The following is a 25,472-nucleotide window of genomic DNA, read 5'->3' as shown; positions in this document are numbered from 1 at the left end:
TTGTTTAGGTACACATTTGCTTCATTTTCCCTAACTATCAATCAAGCCAACCTTTGTTAAGTGTCTACTAAAAACCATCTATAAATCATGCTGGTCTCTAGGGAAACAGACAAATTAAAATAGTAATTTACCCTCAAGGGGCTTAAATTGTACATAGACTACATGTATGTAATATATAAGTATGTACAAAACACAAAGTAATTTACAGGGAGATAATAGTAGCTAGGAAAGTCAATAGATTGTGTAAGAAGAGGTATTTGGGTTGAGCTTTGAAGGAATCTAGGAATTTTGACCCATGGACAAGAGGAGGGATTGTATTCCAGGTATAGGGGACAACCTGATTAAAGAAAAAGAGATAGGAGATGGAATGTGTGAGGGTTAGCAAACACACCAGTTTGACTATATTGAAGAGTATGTGAAAGGCAATAATGTATAATAAGGCTGGAAAGGTATGTTAGAGTTGTTCAATATTCAGTAAGTATAAGCACATACTATGTGCTAGGCATTGTGCTAATTGTTAGAGATAAAAAGAATGGCAAAAGACCAAACTTGTTCACAGTATCTCAAAACCTATAGGACATAACATGCAAACAACTTTATGTTCAAACAATATACATGATACATTAGAAATATTCAACAGAGAGAAAGTGCAAACATTAAAGGGGAATCAGGAAGACTTCTTATAAAGGGTGGAATTTTAACAAGGTCTTAAAGGAAGCCAGGAGGAGGAGATGAAGAGAAAAATAATAATTTGAGGCATCGGGGACAGGCCAGTGGAAATAGGTACATAGAGATGAGAAATGTCTAAGTAGTCTGGAAAAGTAGGTTGGGGTCAGGTTATGAAAGTCTTTAAAACCAGTCAGAGGATTTGATTTGGGAGGTGATAGGAAGTTTATCAAAACGAGGAGTGACATGGTTAGACCTGTGGTTTGGGAAGATCAGTGTATCAGCTGAGTAGAAGAGAGCCTATAGTGGAGACTTAAGGCAGGAAAATTGCAATAGTCTAGGCATGAGATAATGAGGGTCTGATTCATCATGGTTGCAGTGCCAGGAGAGAAGGGACATAGGAGAGATGATAAAAGTCAGAAATGATAGGACATGGTAACTGGGTATGGGGACTGAGAAGAATGAGTGGTTCAGGATGATACCTAAGTTGGGAGCTTGGAAGGCTAATGGGAAAATGGTACCTTTGACAATATTTAAGTTGGAAAGAAGGGAATGTTTTGGGAGAAAAATAATGAATTCGGTTTTCAAAATTTTGAGATGTCTATGGGACATCTAGTTCAAAATGTCAAAGAATTCCATATGAACTGGAATGGCCTCCAGGAATTGATGCAGAGTGAGAGGAGCAGAACCAGGAGAACATCATACAGAGAAACGGATACACTGTGGCACAATCGATTGTAATGGACTTCTCCATTAGTGGCAATGCAGTGATCCTCAACAACTTGGAGAGACCTACAAGAAAGAACACTTTACACATTCAGAGGAAAAACTGGGAGTAGAAACACCAAGGACAAAATGTCTACAGGTATTTGGAGATGGAAGGTTAGGAGAGATGTTAGGACTGGTTAAGTAGATAGAAATATTAGTGCAGAGGTGGCAGTTGAATCCACAAGAGCTGATGAGATCACCTAGTGAAATAGTATAGAAGAAGAAAAAACAACTTAGGACAGAATCTTGAGGGAACACATTCATGGTTAGCAGGGTATGACTTGGATGAAAATCCCACAAAGGAAACTAAGTAGTGGTTCAGATAGGTAAGAGAAAGTGGGGAGAGTGTCACAGAAATAAAGAGAATAAAGTATCAAAAAGAGGGTGGCCAACAATTTCAAAGGCTATATATAGAGGGGCCAAGAAGGATGAGATTGGAGCAGGGGAAGAACTTATATTTGGCAATTAAGAGATCAAGAGAAACTAGGAAAAGTATTTTTACTTAAATGATGAGATCAGAAGCCAGATTGTAGAGTTCAGAAGAGTAAGAGGAAAGGAAGGGGATGCATTGGTAGTCTTAGCTAGTTCAGCTTCAAAAAATGGAGAGAAATGGGCAATAACTAGTGGAAATGGGTGGATCAATTAAAGTTTTTTGAGCATGGGGGAGACATGAGTTTGCTTATTGGCACTAAGGTGATAGTAAGAGAGATTAAAGATAAAATTGGGGATGAGACTGAGTGGAATGGGATTACTTGTGCATGTAGAGGGGTTAGTCTTGGGAAGAAAGGCTCTCGTGAAAAAAGTGATGGAAGAAATAATGGCAGAAAGCATCTGGGCGATGTGAAATGACATGAGAGGGAACTCTTATCAAAAGCCCTCAGTTTTTTCATTGAAATGTGAGGCAATACCCAGCCAAGAGGATGGATAAAGGGAGAGCTATGTAAAGGGATGGAAAGATCTAGAGAAGCAATTGGTGATGAGTAGGATAGTGAGTCAAATAAATGTATGTAAAAAGATTGCTTTGCAATGATGAGAGCCCAATTTGTAGTGATCCAGTCAGGGTCATTTAATTTCTCTCACATTTTCATTCAGCAAAATAAGAGTAGGGCAAAAGCAACAAATGGTGTAAATAAACCCAAGTCTGAAGCTTGGTGGCACAAGAGCTATGATAGCCTAGGGAGGCAAAGAACTATAGAGAAGAAGTTGGAGTTGAATTGGTTCACTGAAGGGTCAAATTGGGCACAGGAGGAAAGAGTAGTTCTTAGATGATGGCTCTGGAAAGAATGAAAGCTAAGGAGCTGAGAGATTAGAATTAACAGTGATAGAGAATAACAGTTTTTAGGGCAGAAGGGGAATGATAGGATTACAGTAGATTGTAATCAAATAAGGGAATGTAAGACATTATGAACAAAAAATTAATGCATTTGTAGATGATGTCCTGATCAAGAATATGACCATCTCGGTAAATGAGGTAGGATGAGTTAAGTCATAGAAATAAAGAAAATTGAGGAACTGAGAATGGGGAGTCTGTTGTTTTGAGGGAAAATCAGTATGTATATCTTGAAGTTCCTTAATATGAGAGCAGGAATTGAGAAAAGACTGATCTAGGCATTGAACTCATTAAAGAAAAAGGCAAACAAGTGAAAACGAAAATACTATAAAACATCAGGAGAAGAGAGGATTCATTGCTAAATGACTGGTTTGGACAAATCTAAGATTGCAAAGGAGAGAGATCACTGAACACTGGAATGATCTGAGAAGCCTTGGTGTATAGAGATGGACCTTGAATTAGGGCAGGAAGGAATTGTGGGATTTGAATTGCCAAGGAGAAGATGAGGAAGACATTCCTACAGAGGAACTGGAGTGCTATAGATTACACATGTATATCATTGTGTTACTACCATGCTATGCTAATTAGCAGAGTCCTAAAACTGGGGGGGATGGGCTGCAGCAATTGTAACCTATTGAGAATTTCTATTGATGCCTCTACTAGTTAATCAAGGACGTCATTGTTATTACATTATTCAGGTGGACAAGAATGGTTTTATGGCTTTAGGAGCTAAATACATTTTAAAAACGTGTGTACAACTGCTGTAGTTTTTTTAATTCTGGAAATCTTTTGATTAACAAGAATAGTTAACTGCTGTAGAGTGCTGAGGTCTGTAGAATGATAGTTAGCTGTTTGTCCCTAATGAGGCTTTACTTTAACATGACAACTTCTGGAGCTACTCCTGAGCAGAGATAATAGAGGTAATCTGTTCTCCGAAGAGCTGAGTAATGACCTTAAATATGTATATTCACAGCAGAGAGAAAAACATGCTTGCAGCATGTTCTGATAAAGTCATACATTTAAGATGGGGGAAGGGCAGACTTCCTTTAAGGGACCAGCCTTTAAAATTCTTTCTCTCTCTAGTTAAGAGAATAATATTTCTGTTTTGAAAAGTTCATTTGTTCAGTTACATTGATTTGGCTGCAGTGTTTTCCTATCCTTTTAATAAGTATCTGTCAGCAACCTGAGTATAATATACATACTGTCCACAAACAACTTGCTAGAGACATCAAACATATCTTCCTTAATAAAGGCAGCAGAGCCCAATAGGCTGGTAATATAGAAGCTATATTTAGTGTTAGCATGCTGTTTGTACCAAGAAAACTGAGCAAGTTGCCTTTGTTTCATGTCTTATAAAATAGACGAGTGTTAGCCTCTCTCAGAAGTTATTGTGGGAAATTATTAAGAAAAATAATTAGTATAAGGATACTTTTTGTACTATTGGTTCCAAGAGCAAGTAACTACTTTCAAAACTTAAATAAGAATAAGTTTAAATATTTAGAGCTTTCCTCAAAAGAACCAAGAACAACTGGAAATGTGAGATAGTTGCATATTCATTTGTCAAGAAGAAAGGCTATCCAACTGCAGTGGGACAAAAGTCTCCTTGGAAACTTAGGGAAAGGGCAGTGTAAACTACATCTTCCTTTATTTCTGAGGATATTTGGGAAGTAGCTTTATTTTAAAATATACCATTCATGGAAGCATTCATTTGGTCAAATCCAAACAAATGAATGTTTTAGTTAGGGAGCCAGGACTTGGAAATTGAGAAAACAATGTTTAAAAAAAAGTGAAAAGATATAATTTCCACACATTTTTGGAAAATATACTTTCAGTTTAACCAAAACTCATTTTAATTATTACTATTGTCATTTGAACTTCCTCCAGAATTTTTTGAGAGATTCAGAAGTCTTGGTATGATTCATTTCAATTAGAAAATTAAAGTGATGTGTTCGTATTTCATAACAAAATGACAGGCATGAAAGTCAACCAAATTTCCAGATGTATAAATCTTGAGTACTTTGCTTTTCCACCTTAAAATTAAGCTTTTTTATTATAAAATGTAAGTTAAAAATGGTAAATCATTTAATATCTTCCTTCAGATGAAGTAGGAGTGAAGAATCTGTGTTATAAAGAAAACTTTGTGCAAAGGTTTTGTATATGTTGGTTCCTTTAAGAAGCATTGTAATTGTGAAATTATAGGAAATTGGAATAATAGTGTTTTGTTTTGTTTTTTTAATCCCTTACCTTCTGTCTTGGAGTCAATACTGTGTATTGGCTCCAAGGCAGAAGAGTGGTAAGGGCTAGGCAATGGGGGTCAAGTGACTTGCCCAGGGTCACACAGCTGGGAAGTGTCTGATGTCAGATTTGAACCTAGGACTTCCCATCTCTAGGCCTGGCTCTCAATCCACTGAGCTACCCAGCTGCCCCTGGAATAATAGTTTCTTACTAAGAGTAATTAACCTCTACATTTCCATTTCATTTGATAACATTGTATTCTAGTGAAAAAAGGTTATTTATGCGCCACACTTCTTGCCTTATGTGCTGCAGTGTTTTGTTGTTCCAAGTTCTCAAAAAGTGAAAATACTTTAAATAGAGTAATATATTTAGAGTGTGCAATCTTAGTGACTGGCATGCTATGATAATTATTATCAGCACCACTCAGGTTCATCAGTTGAAATGCTTTTAGTAAAAAATTAGTGAAAATTGGCTAATAGTTCTTAAGACTGCTGTAAGTGGGTTTTTTAAATAATCGATTTCTTTTCTCTAATCATCTTTCTTCAAAGTTAGCAACTTTTCTATGTTCATTATTTGAACAATGTTCATGAGAATCGGAACTGAATTAGAATTACAAGTATCTTCGGTATATGAAATAAGAATCGCCAGTAAAGCAAACTGACTGACTGGTGGAAACTAGGGGATTCACAGAAAGATAATGTGATGTAGTTAAAAAAGAACTGGAGCAAAATGGGATTCAACTTCTAGTTTTACAAAGTCATTTATTTCTCTTAGCTATTTCATCATCTATGAAATGGGGACACTAATACTTGTACTACCTACTTCACAATGTGGCAGTGGTGTGTAAGAGAAGCATTTTTGTAAAGAGCTTTGTAAATGTGAGTTGTTGGCCTCAGTGGAGTTTACATCATTCAGTGATTTATCTAGTTTTTTTTCTTGGACTTACCTATATTATAAACTTTTCTTGAGGGAGATAAAATATCTTATAAACCCATATTAAATTTGTGCTGAGAATCTAGATGATCTAACCTTCAGAAATAAATGAATAAATCTTAAATTGATAACTGCATAGTCCAAGGGGCTCTCATTAGGAAGATGTTTATCTTTTCAAGAAATGGAAAGATTGCTTAAGAGTTAGAAGTTCACAAGGTGAAATTAGGCAGACCAAAAAAAAAGTTTAAGAAATCCTTTCCAAGAGCCTCTAAAGCCATTAAGAAAAATGATTCTTTAAATACTTAAAGGGGAAGAGGTGACTAGAGAACTGATGGAACTATTTGCCAATCATGGATCTAGGAAAGAGTTTAAATAAATTAATTGCTTTCTGGACGTGAAATCAATTACTTGATGAACATTTCTAGTCCCAAACTGTCTTTTGAAGGTGACAGATCATAGTTAAGAAATATAATAGTGATGAGGGCACAGGGTTCACTATATCTAATTAGATGGAGAAAAATTGGTTTATTTTGCTGGAAATTCTATATGGTCAAGAATTTTGAAAGTACTTTAAGGAAACATTGTGGAACTGTTACTGAAATTTTTTTAACCTCATTAAAAATAGATAGCTAAAGAATAAAGTGCTTATTTATTTATTTCAGTGCTAGACTTTGAAAATACAAATATAAGCCAGCGTGATAGCCCCTCTGTCCCTAAGGAATCAGTACAATAGGAGAGTTGGGTATCCATATTACAGGGATGTAGTAAGGAGATGGCAAGAAATGACATGGATGCTTGTTCCTCATCAGGATTATAATGCACATTCCATGGTTATTGTGTGAGAAGAGATGACAATAAATTCCTGACCTAGGTTTCATTAACTTTTTGTTACTCTTGACAACTATCTCTTAATATAATTGATTTCCTTTGTATATTTTATGTATTTTATTTTATGCATTTAAAAACATTCAGATAAAATATATTCTAAGAAGTGGTCCAAAGGCTTCACTAAACTGCAAATGGAGTCCATGACAAGAAATTATGGGGTAAGGTATTGGAAGTGGTGACAAGAATTTGTATTTGGTGTGTCATATTATGAAATGTAACAGTTACATTATGAAATTAAAATTGATCTTGCAATTTAGCAGATAAATTTCTGTGTTTGTTGATCTTCATATTAATTGTGAACTTTGGTTGTGGAACACTAATTATAATAGTTTTGTTGTTAGGGATAATTTATTTGAAAAGATGTGCTGTTTTGACATTTTCCCTTTAACTGGCCAGTTTCCATGTTCTATACAAGCAAGTATTATATTATTTGTATTATGCACCGAGGAACTTGAGGCACAAAGGAGTTGTGATTTTCACAGGGATCATTCCATGATTTGTAATGGAACCAAAGAACAGTACCCAGGATGCCTGGCTCCATCTACCACTAGTTCAGAACCTCTTACAGATGCATTAGCACTCTGCCAACATTAGATACAGTCAAGAGTAATTTGACACCTGTTATTTCCAGAAAGTCATCAGGTTTTTTAAAAATCCTTTTAAAAGGCTTTACAATATAGAGTCTCTTACCATCCTGGATTTGCTCATTTTTCAATCTTTTTTTTTTAAGTGTGAGCCTTTCCTTCATACCCCTCTGTTCCTTCGTAAGCTGCTATAGATGATTCTGAATAGATTTGTGTTACTGATCCATTCTACAATCTTAATTCAATTCAAAATCCCTGTATTAATGTGTATGCCATTTGCATTCCTAGAAAGCAGTTCCAGTACAGAAACCTGGAAAATGGCCAGTAATGGCGCCTAGAATTGCTTTTCAAACAGGACAAGAGGAGGGGGCATAATGGGACATGAGAACAAAATTAAATTCCTTGGTTCCCAAATCTATCAAAAGTTTCAGATTGAATTTAACATTTAATTTCTGTGTCCCTGGCTTTGTATATTTCCAAAATGAGGGTAAGCCTCCAAATTATAAGGTTTCTCCAGTGTCTGTAGAGATTTCTGAAACCTTCAGACCAAAGAAACTAACATAAACAGGACATACATGAGTTGCCAGAGGCTGTTCAGCTTTTCAGCTTTCATTCTTCTTTAGAATTAGTTTTATGGTAGGGGTCATGCAATGTTATCCCTTTTTAAAAACAAAACAAAAAATTATTGAACTATCAAGTATCCAGAAGCTATTGTTTTGTACTGTCTTCTGCCCATAGGTGATGAGATCTGGTGCCTTTCAGCCTGACTGCTCCCAAAAGTCTGGATGAACCAAATATATACAAGTCTTTATATATATAATTAGATTTGGGATAGAGGGCAGCAGCTATGCAGAAAATAAACTATCTTAGGTGAAAGCAAGCCAAATCTTTGCACTTGGAACAGTACACTAAATAGTTAATGGTTTTATATATTCCTTTTGAATTAGGAAAGATCCAGTCATGTTATTCTCCATAATCTAATTTATAAATGAAAATGAAAGCTTGTCAGTCAACATAGTTACTCATTGAGTACCCACTATTAAGAGACTAGGTCAAGTTAGAAAAAAGTAAAAGGAAGGTATGGTCCCTACACTCAAGGAGCATGAATTGAGGATTTAAAGACTCTTAGAATCATGGAATCATAGCAGGAGAAGGGATTAAAGGTAGCTCACTACTTCTTTTAGCTTTTTCGCTTGGGGCTGTTTCTGGATTTAATAGTTAGTTTTTTGATTCCTCTTTTTGACACAACTTTCCTGGAAGGTTTCTGAAAGTCATTAAGTCATCTCAGAGAATGTCTGTCAGCTCAGTATTACTTTATTGAATACCTACCATGTATAGTATACTACTACTAGAGTTATGAAGAAATAGACTACACCATCCCATTCTTCCATTTTGATTTAATGAAAGAGATAGTAGTCAAATTAAAAAAAGTTCTCATGTAAAGAAAACAAAATAAAAGGTAAACAAATATAAGAAAGTAATCAACCACATATCAAGGGCTTGAATTTGTTTTAGCTAATATGCATTATAAACAAATGTATGAACCTTTTACTTACTGATTATATCTAAGTGCCATAGGATTGCCTTGTATAAAAATTTATGTGGACCATGGGCAGAAATTACAGATGAGTTTAATTATCATGCAGTAGAAAATGTTTTGGAGTTAGAAAACGGGTTTGAATCCTGGCTTTGCTTTTTGAAAACTGTATAACTTTTAACAGTTAAGTTCAGCTAAATCAAAAAATATTCCCTCTTTAATGAGCTTGCATTCAACATGTAAACAGAAAAAGAAGGTAAAAGGGAGCCTTTGGAGTTTACTGAATGGGGGGAGGGATGACATGATCAGATCTGAACTTTAGGAAGATCAATTTGATAGCTGAGTGGTAAGTGGACTGTGATGGAAAGAGTTTTTAAAGCAAGGAAACCAACTATTACAGTGGTCTAGGTATTAGGTGATGAGAACCTGCATCAGGATGATGGCAGTGACAGAAGAGAAAAGAGGACAAAGAAAAACTAAAAAGACAAGCATGATAGGACTGGGAAACTACTCTTTATGTTTCTTTATGACTTGTGGATGATCTTGGATTATCAACAGTTATGCCAGTCTGCTTTATTAAGGATTAGTCTAGCCGAGTTTAGAGTAGTCACCACTGTGTTGGTTCCAAGGTGATGATTTTTTTTTCAGGTACAACTATTAAAGCTATTTTCACTAAAGGTATTAAAACTATTTTCAGCAACTATTAAAGACTATACATATACTAAAATATAGAGATGTTATGATCTGCATCCATGGAGGTAGTACTAACAAATCATACATACTTAAAGAACTGCTTTTCCTCTGCTCTGTGTTTAAAGACTTTTATAACCTGGTCCCTTCCTATCTCTTCAGTCTTTTTACCTCCATGTCATCTGTAATCAAGTGGCACTGGTCTCTTTGCTATTCCTCACACAGGCTACTTCATCTCCTGACTGGGCATATTTTTTAAATTAATTAATTTAATTAATTTAGAATATTTTTCCACTGTTACATGATTCATATTCTTCATTGATCTAGGCCTATTTTCATATTGCTAATATTTGCAATAGAGTGATCATTTAGAGTCTACATCGCCAATCATATCCCCATTGAGCCATGTGATCAGTGAAATTTTTTTTCTTCTGTGTTTCTACTCCCACAGTTCTTTTTCTGGATGTGGGTAATGTTCTTTCTCATAAGTCCCTCAGAAATGTCTTGGATCATTGCATTGTTGCTAGTAGAAAAGTCCATTTCATTTGATTTTACCACCGTGTATCAGTCTCTGTGTACAATGTTCTCTTGGTTCTGCTCCTTTAACTCTTCATCAATTCCTGGAGGACTTTCCAGTTTCCAGTTCACCTGGAATTCCTCCAGTTCATTATTTCCTTTTAGCACAATAGTATCCCATCATCAACAGATACCACAATTTGTTCAGCCATTCCCTGTTCGAAAAGCATACCTTCATTTTCCATTTTTTTTGCCACCACAAAGAGTAGCTATAAATATTTTTGTACAAATATTTTTCCTTATCTCTTTGGGGTACAGACCTAGCAGTGGTATGGCTGGGTCAAAGGGCAGACAGTTATTTAAAGCCCTTTGGGCATAGTTCCAAATTGCCTTCCAGAATGGTTGGATCATTTCACAAATCCACTAGCAATGCATTAGTGTCCCAACTGGGTATTTTCATTGGCTGTTCTCCATGACTGGCTTCTCTGGAGTTCTGTCAAGTCTCACATATAATCCCATCTTCTGCAAGAAGCCTTTCCCAGTCACTGATCTATCTCCAATTTAACCTTTATATATCTTTTTTTGCACCCAATTATTTGCAATGTTTTCTCCCCCTTTAGATTGTGAGTTCCATATCAGCAGGGACTTTCTTGTATCCTTAACACATTGTAGGCACTTAATAATATGTTTGTTGACTTCAGGAAACATAAAGTAGGCTAGTTTGTCTAGGATATACAATTCATAAAAAAGAAAAGTGTCAAAAAGAAGTCTGGAAAGACAGGCTGGAAGTTAGAGTGGAGAGAGAGGTAGAGTTGGTATATCAGGAAATGACTGACATAAAAATTAAATAAAAGACATCAATAAAAGCAATTTTTAAAAGATTTGACAGAAGCCAGATTTTGAAAAATTCTTAGTTTCCTTTCCTGTAAGGTAAGGACAATGTTACATGGACTGTAGTATTCTTAGAAGGACCAAATAAGACACATTGTGCAAAACCAAGGTATACTAAGAGTATTACAAGTACCAGAAAATCAACCTCACACCTGATGGGTAGGGATGTGAGGTTGGTATTAGTTGCTTATGTTTGTGTTGAATATTGATTGAATGTTGAACATTACCCAACTCCTCAAATCAAGGTTTATTAATCAGCCAATGTCAAACAGCCTGGATAGGGATGTGAAGTTGTTATTAGTTGCTTATGTTTGTGTTGAATATTGATTGAATGTTGAACATTACCAACTCCTTGAACCTAGGTTTATTAATCAGCCAGTGTCAAACAGCCTGGGTAGCATTATCTACTTTAACACACACAGAAGTGCTGAAGTGTTTGCTGTAGTTTTTAGATGACAAGACTCTTTTAGGGTTATTTAGGGAAGCTCTTACTTATGCTTGAAATGGAAAGGAATAGACTACTTTTCAGTTCAACAGTAAATCTAAATTGAAAAGGTATGTGCATATGTGTGTGTGTGTTTCAGTGTTTTTAAAGTGTTATGGGTTCTTTAATTTTTTTAATCGACTTAATAAATGACCTCACAATGGATGGAGGAATGGGTGTCAAAACAAAACATTTTATATGTTGTTCTTGCCTTTCCTGTGGCACGGTAGTTGTCTAAATCCAAACTTGAATTTTGGCATTTCTGTTATTGGTTATATGGTATTTCAGTCCATCCTGTCTTCCTAATTGAAATTGAAATCTCATAGGACTTTGGCTGTTTTTGTTCCACACTCCACATATATAGATAGTCACCTGATTTTTCCCTCACAGTGTCTGTACATTGCCTCCAGATTAATCTTCCTAGAAAATGTTTTTTACGTCATGTTCCTTAACTGCTCAAGAACTTTCAGTGATTTCTCATTGCCTTACAGGACAAAGCCCAAACTGGAGGTCCTGGCAGTGAAGACCCTCTGTAATCTTTGTATTTTTCTGTCTACTTTTCACATTTTATCACCACAACCCCTCTGCTTTAGCTATGTTCTGCTCACCAAAACCCAAATATACTCTGCACTGTTCAGCCATCACATCTTTCTGCTTATATTGTTCTCATTCTCTGAAATGCCTTCTTTGCTTGTTGAAATCCTACCCATCCTACAAGCTTTAGTTCAGATGTTACCTGTTGCATGAAGCTTATCCATCCCTCCTCCCCCAGGAAATAATCTCTTTATCCTTTTAATTTTTACAACACTTATTGGCTATATAAATGAAATACACTGATCATAAATTGCCTTGATTTGGTATTGCTGTTAATTTGGGTATAAAGCTTTCTTCCTCCCCTAAAATCCTACTCTGATGTTTCATTATGGCATATAGATGATCCTGGATTATCAACGACTATGCCAATCTGTTTTCCTGAGGACCAGCCTAGCTAAATTCAGAGTGGTCACCACCATGTTGGCCCCAAGGTGATGATTTTTTTTTCAGCCACAGCAACTATTAAAGACTGTATACACTGTTTATGATGTGACTTGTATCCATGGAGGAAATACTGACAAAATCACAGATCCATAAAGATTTATTTTTCTGTCTAGTTTATAAGCTCTGGAAGCATTAGGCACTGCCATATATTTATTGTGACTGGCACAGTGCCTAATAAGCTATAGGTACTCAATAAAATATTTGCTAAATTAATTAATTAGATGATTTCTCTGTTGCCTATAGAATTCTAGGAAGAGAAGATGGATCAACCAAGTGGAAGAAGTTTCATGCAAGTTTTATGTGAAAAGTACAGTCCTGAGAATTTTCCCTATCGCCGTGGTCCTGGGATGGGAGTTCATGTTCCAGCAACACCTCAGGGTTCTCCAATGAAAGGTAACTAGAAAACAGAACCAGAATATTACTTTACTTTGCAAATAATTTGTTTTGTGTCTGGTTACCTGAGAAATATTTCTCAGAATTGCTAGTAAATGACTCTTTAATGTGTTTTCACATCCTTTAAAAAAAAAAACAAACCTTATCTTCTGTCTTAAAATCAATACTAAATATTGATTCCAAGGCAGAAGAGTGGTAATTACGGGTGAGTCAATTGGGGTTAAATGACTTGCACAGGGTCACATAGCTAGGACATATCTAAGGTCAGATTTGAACCTACGACCTCCTGTTTCCAACCATGATGCTCTATCCACTGAGACACCTAGTGCCCCAGGACCTGGCAGTATTTTCAAACTTAACTATGAGATTAAGTGGCCCAAAGGTGTTTAAAAAATTAGTTGCATAAGGTTGGCCCTTCAAACCAACTTTTTCTTGTTACCCTGTCTTCCTTTTAGTCAACCAAAAATATTTAGTTTTTATTAAGCAAAGCACTTTTATGGAAGTGAGAAGTATAGGACATAGTCTCTGCCCACAAGGGCCCCTTTCTAGTCAGGGAGAGAAAAACCATATCTGTGTAAAATAATTTGAATGTAATGTCTCCATTAAAATGTAAGTTCTTTGCCAGTAGGGATTTTTTCATTTTTTTGTACTTGTATCCCCTGTACCCAGTATGGTGTCTGACACATAACAATAAATACTTGTTGGTTAATTTATAATTGACAGTTAATCTGTTGATTGTCCAGTGAATCATGTAGACACTGAGTGCTGTAGGAGTTTAGAAGGAGGGTGGATGGTTGCGCTGCTAAGAGAAGGCTTCACATTGAAAATAGGGGAGAATTTAAAAGAGTAGAAAGAAAAAAGAAAAAAGTATGATAAGTGTGGAGAATGCCATGAACAACGAAGAAGGATGTGAAATGGGAATTCACAAAACATATATATCTTTCAGTAAGTACAATAATGAATATTTCCAGAAAATATTTCTACATCCTTGTTAATGAAAACAATATTACTGTTTTAGGTTCTTGTGTTCAAATGTTTAATGGGAGTTTGGCTAGAAATATGGTTAATCTGTATTTCAGCTAACAGCATTAAGTAGGCAAAAACATCATCATGGCTCCAGAGGAGGAAATAATACAAACCGCATATTATTTCCTAGTACAGCATTCTTAACCCTTTCTGATCCTTCACATATGTCAAGGAAAGGTGTGGAATCTTCTAGTAGTGGATTTTCCAGAAATTACCTGGATCTGTTCCAATAGGGTATATTTTCTGTTATTAAAAAGCACTAAATTGACTGCCCTCTGTAACCTCATATCTATATCTATGCCCAATGCCTGGGATGTGCAGTGCTTTTACATACCTGCACCTCTACCTCTAAAAAAGCAGAGTAGTTGATTTTAAGATGGGTAGGAATGGCTGATGAACTTTGCAAATATTTTGCAAACAAAGAGATGCAAGTGTTTAAGTGGGTCCATTTAACTTAGGTAGATTTTCATTTTTTATTAACAGAAGAAAGATGATTTAACTGGTGTATTAATGGCTTAGACATAAAAGGCAGCAAAAAGGCATGGAAGAGTCTCCAAAGGCAGGAATTGGAGAATTTCCTCACAACTAGGGGGGAGGGGGATGAATAGCTGGGAAATATGTAAATTATATGACCCTTTATAGGTGTTTGACCCTGAGCAAGTCACTTAACCTCTATTTGCCCCAGAGTAAAATGGGGATAACAACAGCACTTATCTCAATTAAATCAGATAGTATTCATAAAGCTCCTAGCATAATATCTGCCCCATGATGAGAACTTAATAAATGTTTATTCCTTTTCTTCCTCCTCCTCTTCCCCTACCCCTAAAAAGAAAAATTTGAAACCTGGGAGGGAGCTAAAATAATCTGGAAATTAATTAGCATATATTTAGCTCTTAATATGAAATAGTCATGAGATATTTTGTTTTGTATTGTTCTACCCTCAGAATTTAGGGTCTTTCCAGAGAATAAAGATCAAATCATTTCTTGGATTGCTTCTGATCTTATACTTGTAATTTCCTCCTGGGCCTGACTCATTCCCCTGGGGACACAATCCTGTTTTTTTATCTTTTTTACTTCTTAAACTTTCCAGTACTGTGTTAATTTCATGCAGTCTGATTTTTATTTCTTAAAGTCTCAGGGATGGGCATATGCAGACAGGAGTTAGGTTGACGTCAAAGGTGTCTTTCTTTCTTTCTTCCCCCATGATTCAGATCGACTCAACCTCCCAAGCGTATTGGTGTTGAACAGCTGTGGAATTACCTGTGCAGGAGACGAAAATGAAATCGCTGCCTTCTGTGCCCATGTGTCTGAATTAGATCTTTCTGACAATAAACTTGAAGACTGGCATGAGGTAAAGTTATAGCTGCACATTGGTGAAATGCAGTGCAAATCACATCATTGTTGTTTTCAGTAATGCTTTCATTATTTCTTTTGGTTGCTTCAAAAGAGGTAAATGTGTCTGTTTTATTGAATTCTTCTGAATTCTGATTTTCACTAGAGGTTTGTGTTTATTACTTTGTATCCATCAGGAAAAATAATCACAATGACTCAAATATGTTCAAACCTCATCTATCTGGCTGTGGTAATTCTTAAATTTTCCTTGTTCCTGTGTTTTCTTTTAGTGCACAAAACACCAAGTTTGTCAAGAGGTCAATGAGACTCCAGAAATTTGAAGCAATACTAAAACATTAAAATATCCAATAGCTTAACAGTTTGTACAATCTATGTTTAGTCTCTACTATTTCTTCAATATCTAGTACTGTAAATTGACATAGCAATTGATAAATCTTGAAACTATAATTATTGAAAAGAAGTTTATTCATTTTGCTAAATTTGACTCATTTATATTATTCAAGAAGTTGATTCCAAATCTTTTTAAACTTCTAGTTGAGTTTTTAAGTGTTTTCGGGTGATTGGTACTAGCTAACCATCTTCTAAACATGATTTTAAATCCATAATAAATCACATCCCTCACCTTGCCAGTTATAATCTCTAGCCTCATTTGACAAGAGGCTACCTTTAAGATTGAGGGAGTAATATGGTTAAGTCTACATGAACTCTATGTGTATCCCATTTTAAAGGTAGATGTTTAGTAAACACTTACTTCTTTCATCCCTGAGCTTTTAACTTGCCCTGTGACCTTGAATAATTCAATTAATCTTTCTGTGCTTCAGTGGAGTTTTGTGAACTAGGGATAGACTCCTTTGTCTGGAGTATTGATTGGTAAAACTGGTGAAGCACTTTGCAACTCATGTATACCAGATCTCAGATGTACTTTACATGTTATATAGCTTAACCCCCTATTTTGTAGATGAGGAAACTGAGACTTGAGGAAGGTTATTAAGTGTTGTGCCGATTCCACATCAGCCTTGGTAAGAGATTGAAGCAAGTCTATCACTCTGCCTTATTTTTTCTTGCCATTCCTTTCCATCTTTACCAATATATTGCAATCTCATTTCAACTCATGACCTGTGTGTGTATGTGTATATATACATGCATAATTTTATTAAAATTCTTACATTCTTTTAGTCCCATTCTAAACTTTTTGAGATCTGTTATCTCATTTGCATGTAATCTGTGAACTGCTGCCAGTTTGAATGAGATAAAGGAATATCCTCCACTTAAAATGTACATTTTCATTTTTCATCTATGTGGAGAACATTTTCTGCCAAAGTATGTGCCTGATTCTACACACGCCCAAGGGTCTTTGTTGCTTTAATGCTCTGCCCATACTCCATAACTTTCAGCAGTGAACTTGACAGTTTTCTTGCACTTTGAGTGTTATCCTAATAACCCTACTAGACAGTTGTATTCCTGACTAGTAAGAGCTAACATTCCATCTTCTACAAGAAGCCTTTTCCAGTTCACTTTAATTTGGTGCTTTTCCTCCCTCTGTTGATTATCTCCTATTTATCTTGTATATATCTTCTTTGTACATAATTGTTTGCATTCTGTCTCCTCCATTGTGAGCTCCTTGAGGACAAGGTCTGCTTTTGCTTTTTTTTTATAGTGTCTGGTACTTACTGGATGCTTAATAAATGTTTATTGACTGACCATTTTAAGGTTTGTAACCTGAATAGGCATGTCCCACATGCATCCTCCTCTAGGTCAGTTCAACTATATATACATGTTTTTATTGTTCCTTAATATTATTTGGGTAAGAAATTTCTAAGATTTGTTTTTTTGCTCAAGCATTGATGAAATCTATCGATAGGTAACAGAAATAGCTGTAATAATGATGCAGACATCTCAAATGGAAAGAGAGAGACACATTTCTGGATCTGTATGGCCATAGTTTTATGCCTTAGACTTGTGAGGGGTTATTATAAATAATTTTCCTTTTTCTGCTACTGAAACAATGTGGTGTGCAATGAGATTTTCTCAAGTCTACATCAAAATGTGAAATCAAAATTTTACATATTGTGAATCTAGGCTTTACCTTCCCTAGGTTCTGGCCTGTATAAAATCTAAGAGCAACCTGTAAACAGTGTGATGTTTAAGTACATGTCTATTTGATGGTGCAGGCTTTATTTGTCCCAGTAGAGTTCTTAGTTAGCATTTAATCCTTCTCAAAGACTTTTCATTTGAATATATATATATATTTATTATTGCTTCCCTTAAAATTGCCACTTTCCAGTTTGTCCTGTTTTATTTTTCCTTCATTTATCCCCCTTACGCTCCTATTGTCATTTGTCAGACTTCCTGACTTAGAGTACATGCACTAGTTTAGTTAAGTAGGCTCATGTAGAAGGTGGGAATATCTAGAGCCAGAAAATGATGACCTAAATTTACTAGGATTAATAGAATCCATTGCCAGACAGTTGATGACTACTAGTATAGTTTCAGATCATTGTAGTTCAGATTTTGTCTGTATGATCTGAAGCCAGACTTTTTCAACATTACACTTGTTTAGAAAGTATTCAATTTAACAAATTTATCTTAAAATAATTTGCCATTTTACTACTAAGTAAATAGAATCCTGACTTCAGGATAATCAAATCTGGTATGAATTTAAGTAAGTATGATTGCCTTTTGAATTTAGTGTTGCTCACAGCTGGCTACTTGATTGTTTTGAGGGTTAAGAGAATATGGCAGTGAGAGGAATTATGAAATCCTATGGCCATGGACAGACTTACCTTTTTCCCCTGAACTCTGCAGTACCAACCTCAAAGTCTGTGCAGCACAGCTTAAAGAAATGTATATTCTTTAGTCTTCAACTGGAGGTTGTGACCAAGTAGATTTTTGTCTGACCTTTCCCAGGGTATCTACTTTTTTTCCTTTTTATCAAAACTATTTTATGAAAGAAATTAAACCAGACTGTTGAGATGAGGGAGCAATTAACTACTCAGTCTGGATCATGAATAGCTTGGGTATAAGTTACAGATATTATCTTAAAAATGTTTCTTCCCACTTTTCTTAAAACTATAGTTTCTCCTTTTGTTGAAGCCAGACTGAAGGGTCTCTTATTAAATCATAGGATCATTGAGTCCTTGAAAGATGATCTTATCCACTGTCCTAGCCACCATATGTGACCATATCTAAGTTATACCAGGTAGAAGAGATTTAGTCCTATTTTAAAGATCCTAAAGAAGGAGGCCATAAAAAATGCCAGACACTTATTCCAAAGTCTAAGAGAAAACTCTGTGGGAGAGTGAAAAGAGCTCCAATCTTGGAGTCTATGAAGTCCAGGCCAGGTTTCCAGAGTTACTAGCTCTGTAACCTTGGAGACATCATTTAGCTTCTCAGAACCTGAGTTTTCTTAGCTCTGATGTCCTGTTTCCATGCTAAACTATCAGAAAATTCTTATACTGTCAAACCCCTAGTATACTTAGAGGGAGAAAGTGTATTCTGGTTAGTTGAAATTTCTTGTTTACTGAAAATTTAATTAGAAAATACTTTTTGCTTCAGTTTTTGTTGAGTTTTCCAAAATTCATTAGTAAAATAATATGTGTAAATAAAATGTAGTATTTTCCAAAATACATTAGTATTAATATAGTGTAATAAACTCAGTTTAATCTGATTTGAGTATGTTTCAGTACTTCAGGCTCATCTTCCCCTAATTCTAATTATACTTCAGTAATATAGCATGATGGAAGGTTGAGACTAAATTTGTCTGCCCTCAGGATACTACCTAAAAGTTGCTTTGCAGAAATCAAACTCTTATGCAGTCAAATGTCTTTATTGTTTGCATTTCTTATAAAAATAGAATGTAGGAAAATATTTTTGTTTGTAGAATTATTATCAGTTTGGTTCATAACTAACATATCCTGTAATTTAATCCCATTTCCTCTACTTTTCATAGTAGAGTGAGTACAATTGGTCACTACTTTCTTTTGAAAATCCATCATATACTTAAAGACCATTATTATTCATAATATTAAAAATATTTTTTGTTAGGAGAATTACTATTAATTTGGTTTTTATTAATTATTACTCATTTTTTTTTAGAGCTTGGGGTTGATGAAACTAAAAGATAGATTTAATTTCTCTCTGAACCAGTTCCCTCTGCTGAGTTTCATAACCATCTATTGAACCAGCTTTTTCATAGATACATGCTGTGTATCACAGTGGGGACTGCAGAATACAGACCGATTAATGCAGTTCTGCCCTCAGAAAAAAAATAACTTAAATTCACACTGTTATCATTGATGATCTATTGGTAGAGTCAAATTGAAATTGTTTAGTTTTCTCTTCTCCAATTTCAATAATCCCAGTTTATTTGCACTTTCCTAATGGGAGTCATCTGTTTCGGTTGCTTAAACATCTTGTTACTCTCATCTAAACACTCTGAAGTTGTCCACAACTCTTGGGCCAAGGAGCCCATAACTGGACATTCATTATACTTTGGTGTCTGAGTGGGAGGTAGAGACCTACTAATTTCTGACATTCTGTGCTCTGTGTGTGTATGTGTGGAAATTTGTGTACATGTGTTGGGGATGTGTATGTGTGTAGATAGGGAGAAATGAGGGATGCTGTTCAGACAAGTATACACCATGATTCCTAGAACTCTCACATTTTGGCAATGCCAGGACTTCCCAAGTTTTCCCTTTCCTAAGCTTCTTGTTCTGCACTTGTCTTACTTGAGGTAAAGCCTTCCCACTTCTCCAATTTGCTGTGGCAATTTAAGTCTTACCCCTAAAGTGGTTGGCTAAAAGCATGGAATTTATATGTTACTGTCCAGGTATAGATGTGATTGGGACAATTTGAGATATCCCTTTTTTAATTTAATCTCTTCAGATGGCACTGAATTATTACATAATTCCTTGCTTACTCTCTAACCATTTGTGATCTTACAAAATGTTTGACAAGAAGTTTTTAGTAAACTTTTAATTTTACATTTTGTTTTGAAGAAGTATAAAATTTATAAACTCCTACTTCTTGCTCTCTAGGAGTTATAGTGTAAATTTTTAAAATTGTAACATTCCTTTTTGTAGAAGAATGTTCTGAATAGGAGAATAAAAAAATGTACTAAAGACAAAATAAATAGTTCTTCTTGATTCTCTTTGATGAGTTGTGTTGATCTGTTATAGGAAGAGATTAGCAACTTTTTGTGGAATTTAACAAAACTACTTACTCTGTTAGGGACTAGAGTGAAGTGAGACTCAAGTTTTGCTCCTAGAAGCTAACTTAAGTATTAATGCTATTTTAAAGATTTGATTACAATCTAATATTTCTTCTCCTTTTTTCTTCCTAGGTCAGTAAAATTGTGTCAAATGTTCCCCACTTGGAGTTTCTAAACCTGAGTTCCAACCCTTTGAATTTGTCAGTTTTAGAGAGAACGTGTGCCGGGTCCTTCTCTGGGGTTAGAAAACTCGTCCTCAACAATAGTAAAGCTTCTTGGGAAACAGTCCATATGCTACTACAGGAGTTACCAGAGTAAGCCAAGAGCCCAAGGAAGGGAGGGAGGTGGGGTATCACCTATAGTCATCTTTGTTAATACTTATAGCTTCTCCTAGTTGCCTCTCCTAATCTCCAAAATATCATTACTGTAGTTTGAATGGAGAATGGGCTTAAAATAGAGAACCTCTGAGATCAATTGGCAGGGTTAAGATGATCCAGGAATACTTCCTTTGGAATTCTGTATGGTGTTTGGTAGCTCTCGGACTTCAGAGCTGTTATCATTTGGATTGAATTTACAAATACTTTTAAGTGAAGTCTTTCTCACTACGGGATCATCAATACTCCACTACATTTTTCTTGCAGGGTGGGAGTTGGGTGGTGAGGCCATGGGTAGAGGAGGATCAAGCAGAATCTTAGTTGTTCCAAGGTGTGTTAAGATTTAGCCGCTGTGATGGAAATCTTTTTGCTATTTCTAATGGAAGTGATGCTTTCAACAGTTCAAAGAGGGACTTATTGATGCTGTTTATCAAAACCTAACTAGTAAACAGTATGTGAAAAATATATATTCATGTGTGTATATAGCTGTAGACTTAATCTTTTTAAATGTTTATGAAACTATGGTATTTTAATTGTTCAGATACATAAAAACTGTCATGCCTCTATACTATGACCCTACCCTACTTACTCAAATTAATTTTCTACTCTCTATTTTAATTTGTTTGTTTTTCTGTTCTTTGCCTAATATAAGGCATATTATGACTTATAACCTTCATCTTTGATTTTGCTCATGGTATCATAGCCTCCCTCCTTGCCATTCCCTCTTCAAATACTGTTCATTTTATTTATTATTATCATTAATTATTTTTAAAATTCTTAATCTTTCTTAGAGTCAATATTGTGTATTGGTTCTAAGGCAGAAGTGTGGTAAAGACTAGGCAATGAGGGTTAAGTGACAGGGTCACACAGCTAGGAAGTATCCGAGGCCAGATTTGAATCTAGGACCTCCCGTCTCTAGGTCTGGCTCTCAATCCACTGAACAACCCAGCTGCCCCTCTATTCATTCTTTAAGACACAGTTCATAGCTTACTTTCCTGAATCTGCTATATATTACTGCTGTTCTTCCTGATCTCTTCCTTTTCTAAACTACTAGTGCACTAACAGTTTGCATTACAGAATTTACTTTTGAATTTTTAGATAGTCTTGTATTTACATGTGTTTCACATGGGTTAGTTTTGTCCTTTCAGATAGAGCATAGGGTAGAGTCACCATGTCTTAACACATGTTGTATCTTGTGTAACTCTTGACAAGACCTCTTACATGGATTAGGTACTTAATTTAAATAAGTAAATGGAAAAATATGTGCCTCATTTATATTAGACTTAAATATGAAATGAGGACATCTTTGCTTCTTTTTATGCAGGTTGGAGGAGCTCTTCCTGTGCCTTAATGACTATGAAACAGTGTCTTGTTCTTCTATTTGCTGTCAATCTCTTAAGCTACTCCATATCACAGATAATAACCTTCAGGACTGGACTGAAATTCGAAAGTTAGGAGTTATGTTTCCTTCGCTGGATACCCTTATCCTGGCTAACAATCACCTGAATGCCATCGAGGAGCCTGATGATTCCTTGGCAAGGTTGTTTCCCAATCTTCGTTCCATCAGCCTTCACAAGTCAGGTGGGATCTGATGCTACAGATTTCTTCCCATTCCACATGCAAATGGATCTGAGTTTGTGCATGAATGAAAAAGAAAGTATATATTTTCATTCATATTCATCCTTTCTTTTGATATTAATTTTCAGCAGTTATCATTCCCTGATGACAAGCTAAATGTACTTATATTTAATACCTTATTGTGGCATCTAGAAGTCCCTAAATTCTAGAAAATTTACAGATCCTACCAGTGTGAAAAAACTGAATATATGTCATTCATCGGTGAACAAATCTAAGTTCAGGAAGGCTCACCGCCAGGCAGCCATGATGTAATGGAATTTTTAGCCACAATTACTATTACTCTTAAAAGACCATCTGCGAACTTGAAGAAGAATTATTAACTTTATCAGTAGGAGTCAGACCCCCAATGATAAAATCATCAGATAAAGAAGCTGTGAAAATCGTAAAATGAATGAATGAACTAGATAACAAAGACAGAAATTAGTTAGAACATGAAATATTAGCTAGAAAACCCTACTTGGACTTCAGTTTTAGAAACCTGCTGCCAATTTTCCTGCCTCTTTCTTAATTCCTATTTTTGTTTTCCTAGTTTTCATTATTACATGATTGCTTTATTTTTAATCCTACCCTTCATTGGGCTTTTTAGCATATTTATTGAAACAGTCTTCACCAAATTTTTCATTCTTGCATCATCATGGTGTGGAAGTGCTCCTGAATTCTCAGTGATTATACTAGTGGAATATAAAGTTTAGAAAATCTAAGCAAGCTGGAAAGGCATAGATTCTTACCCAATGATAAGTTCTGTGCCTTTTGTCTAAGAAATAGCTAGCCTTCCTAAGTTCAGAGACTCGTGTTACCAGACTGGTTTGCAGGGGGAAGATTTTGTTAAACTCAGCAACTCACGAGGAGTTATCTGCTAAATCCCTATCAATAGAAGAGTACTGTGAAATTGTAATTATAGGTCCTTCATATACCAAAATAACCACAAAACTAAAAATAACATTAAATAGAACTAAAAGTTACAGACATAATTTACATGACAATGTAAGTTATTGGAGTAGGAGATAAATTAGAAAAGAAAAACAATCCCCCCCAATGAAACTGATAAATTTTCAAATACACATCTCTTAAACTGTTTTCTTTTAAAAAATAGATTTTTGATGATATATTGATTTTACATTGCCCAGATTTCCCCTTGTATTAGTTCCCATCTCCCCTTCCAGAGAGCTATACCTTAAAACAAGAAACTTTTTTAAAAGAGAAAGAAGAGGAAAAAATTAGCAGAAGTGATCAGTACATTGAAAAATCCTGATTATGTGCCAACTTATGGACTTAATTTACTTGCCAATGGAGGTTTGGGGTTGGGAGATGAATTAATAAAAGAAATATATTTTTCACCTAAAGGAAGATGATTACTTTTCAAATATGCATCCCTTGAGCTAACTATTTTCTTCCTCCTCCTAGATACAAATGCCATCTTGAAGCCAGGAGGACAGTTATGATTGGGTTTATTTATGAAGCAAATTACTTCTCTACTTTACCCTTGCTGAAGGTTGACAGAAGCAGGAAGGGACTGAGTTCTTTGAAATGGATGTACCTGCATTATCAAATGGACCCGTGACTAGCTCTCTTATTACAGGAATGTTTTTCTGGCCTGAGCCAAATATTGACCAGGATGGTATATTTGCTCATAACAGGCGGGATTTCATCTTGGGACTGAAAAGTCTATTCTTAACTTAATGCAGCATGTTGAAGGATTTCAGTTTATATCTGTCAGATCATTTGTTTTGAAAATACCACATATCTTCTGTCCCCAAAGGTCAGGGTTTCGTTGTGTTTATCGAAACTCTTTGATCTCTGTTTTAATTTGTCCTTTTCCTTCCCACCAAAAGCACTAATAAAATTCTAGCCTAGGTACAGGATATCTGGCCAATAAGGATGCAAATGATCCAAATTATTATCTTTCCAATACACAAGAAAAATAACTGTTTTGGGCTGTGCCAATCTCCCCATATTTCAGAATTCATCACCTAGAGCTAGGTGAAAAAGTTGAATATGGCTTAACACTTTTCAAAAATTGTATCTATCTGGTTCTAGAGGTGAAAAAAGTCAATGACGCTTACTTCAGAGTGTAACTGAGAAATGTACCACCAGCAGACATCTTTTTAGCAATGTCAATTAAAAAAAAAAGTGACTGACTGAACATTAGAATGAGACTGCCTCCCCACCCCTGACAGTACGGTCAAAGTGTAACTGCTGTTAAGAGAGTATAAGAAGGCTAATAGTGTGATTTGCTGCATCGTGTTACTTCAAGATAGCTCATATTTCTGCAATACTTTTAGGTTTGCAAAGTACTTCCCCTACAGCACCCCAGTGAAGGAGTTAAAACATATATATATATATATATATATATACATATATATATATATATATGTATATATATATATATATTTATATAAATTATCCTCAGTTAGAGAGAGAAACAGATGCTCTGAGCTATGGCTTGATTTGTCTGGTCACCAAGCTCATGTGCATGTGAGCCAGGGTTCAAACCCAGATCTCCTGACCCTAAGTTCAAGACTCTTTGCATTACAGTATGCTGTCTTTTCGTCCTTGGCTAAAAGGAATTCAAGGTCTATAGCTAGTGTTTCCATTTAAAAAATAATTTTATCTACTTTTTTCCTCTTTTAGTCTTGTAAATTCATAATGTTCTCTTCTGTTTTTACTTAAAGAAAGCTTTTCTCAAAGCAGGTCTGCATTCCTGGGAAGACATTGACAAACTAAATTCGTTCCCCAAACTTGAAGAAGTAAGATTGCTAGGGATACCTCTTCTGCAGCCCTACACCACTGAAGAGCGCAGGAAGTTGGTAATAGCCAGGTCTGTTTTTGTTGATTCTTCTCTCCTATAATGTGAATGTGACTGTGGGCCTTCCTTAAAGCACAAGGCTATGAGTCTGGGCTGAGCAATAGGAAGAAACA

The 25,472-nt window shown here is 35.4% G+C and overlaps 1 protein-coding gene across 7 annotated transcripts in view; it reads left to right on the top strand.

Moving 5' to 3' along the window:
• Nucleotides 1-25,472, top strand: part of TBCEL (tubulin folding cofactor E like) — a 50,865-nt gene that overhangs the window by 8,220 nt on the left and 17,173 nt on the right. For 4 of the 7 annotated variants that reach the window (XM_056794206.1, XM_007494625.3, XM_007494628.3 and 1 more), the window contains 5 exons: nt 12,804-12,953; nt 15,191-15,330; nt 20,674-20,855; nt 22,240-22,496; nt 25,245-25,371. In XM_056794206.1, coding sequence (XP_056650184.1) covers nt 12,821-12,953; nt 15,191-15,330; nt 20,674-20,855; nt 22,240-22,496; nt 25,245-25,371 — 839 coding nt within the window. In that variant the 5' untranslated portion in view covers nt 12,804-12,820. Of the gene's footprint in view, nt 1-7,012; nt 11,594-12,455; nt 12,548-12,803; nt 12,954-15,190; nt 15,331-20,673; nt 20,856-22,239; nt 22,497-25,244; nt 25,372-25,472 lie in introns of those variants that run through there. The other 3 variants (XM_056794207.1, XM_007494626.3, XM_007494624.3) reach the window with 3 other exon arrangements.

This window comes from Monodelphis domestica, chromosome 4 (genome assembly GCF_027887165.1).
Source record: "Monodelphis domestica isolate mMonDom1 chromosome 4, mMonDom1.pri, whole genome shotgun sequence".
NCBI classification, from domain to species: domain Eukaryota; kingdom Metazoa; phylum Chordata; class Mammalia; order Didelphimorphia; family Didelphidae; genus Monodelphis; species Monodelphis domestica.
Note: the sequence above shows the minus strand (reverse complement) of the source record. Positions and strands in the feature narration are given on the sequence as shown.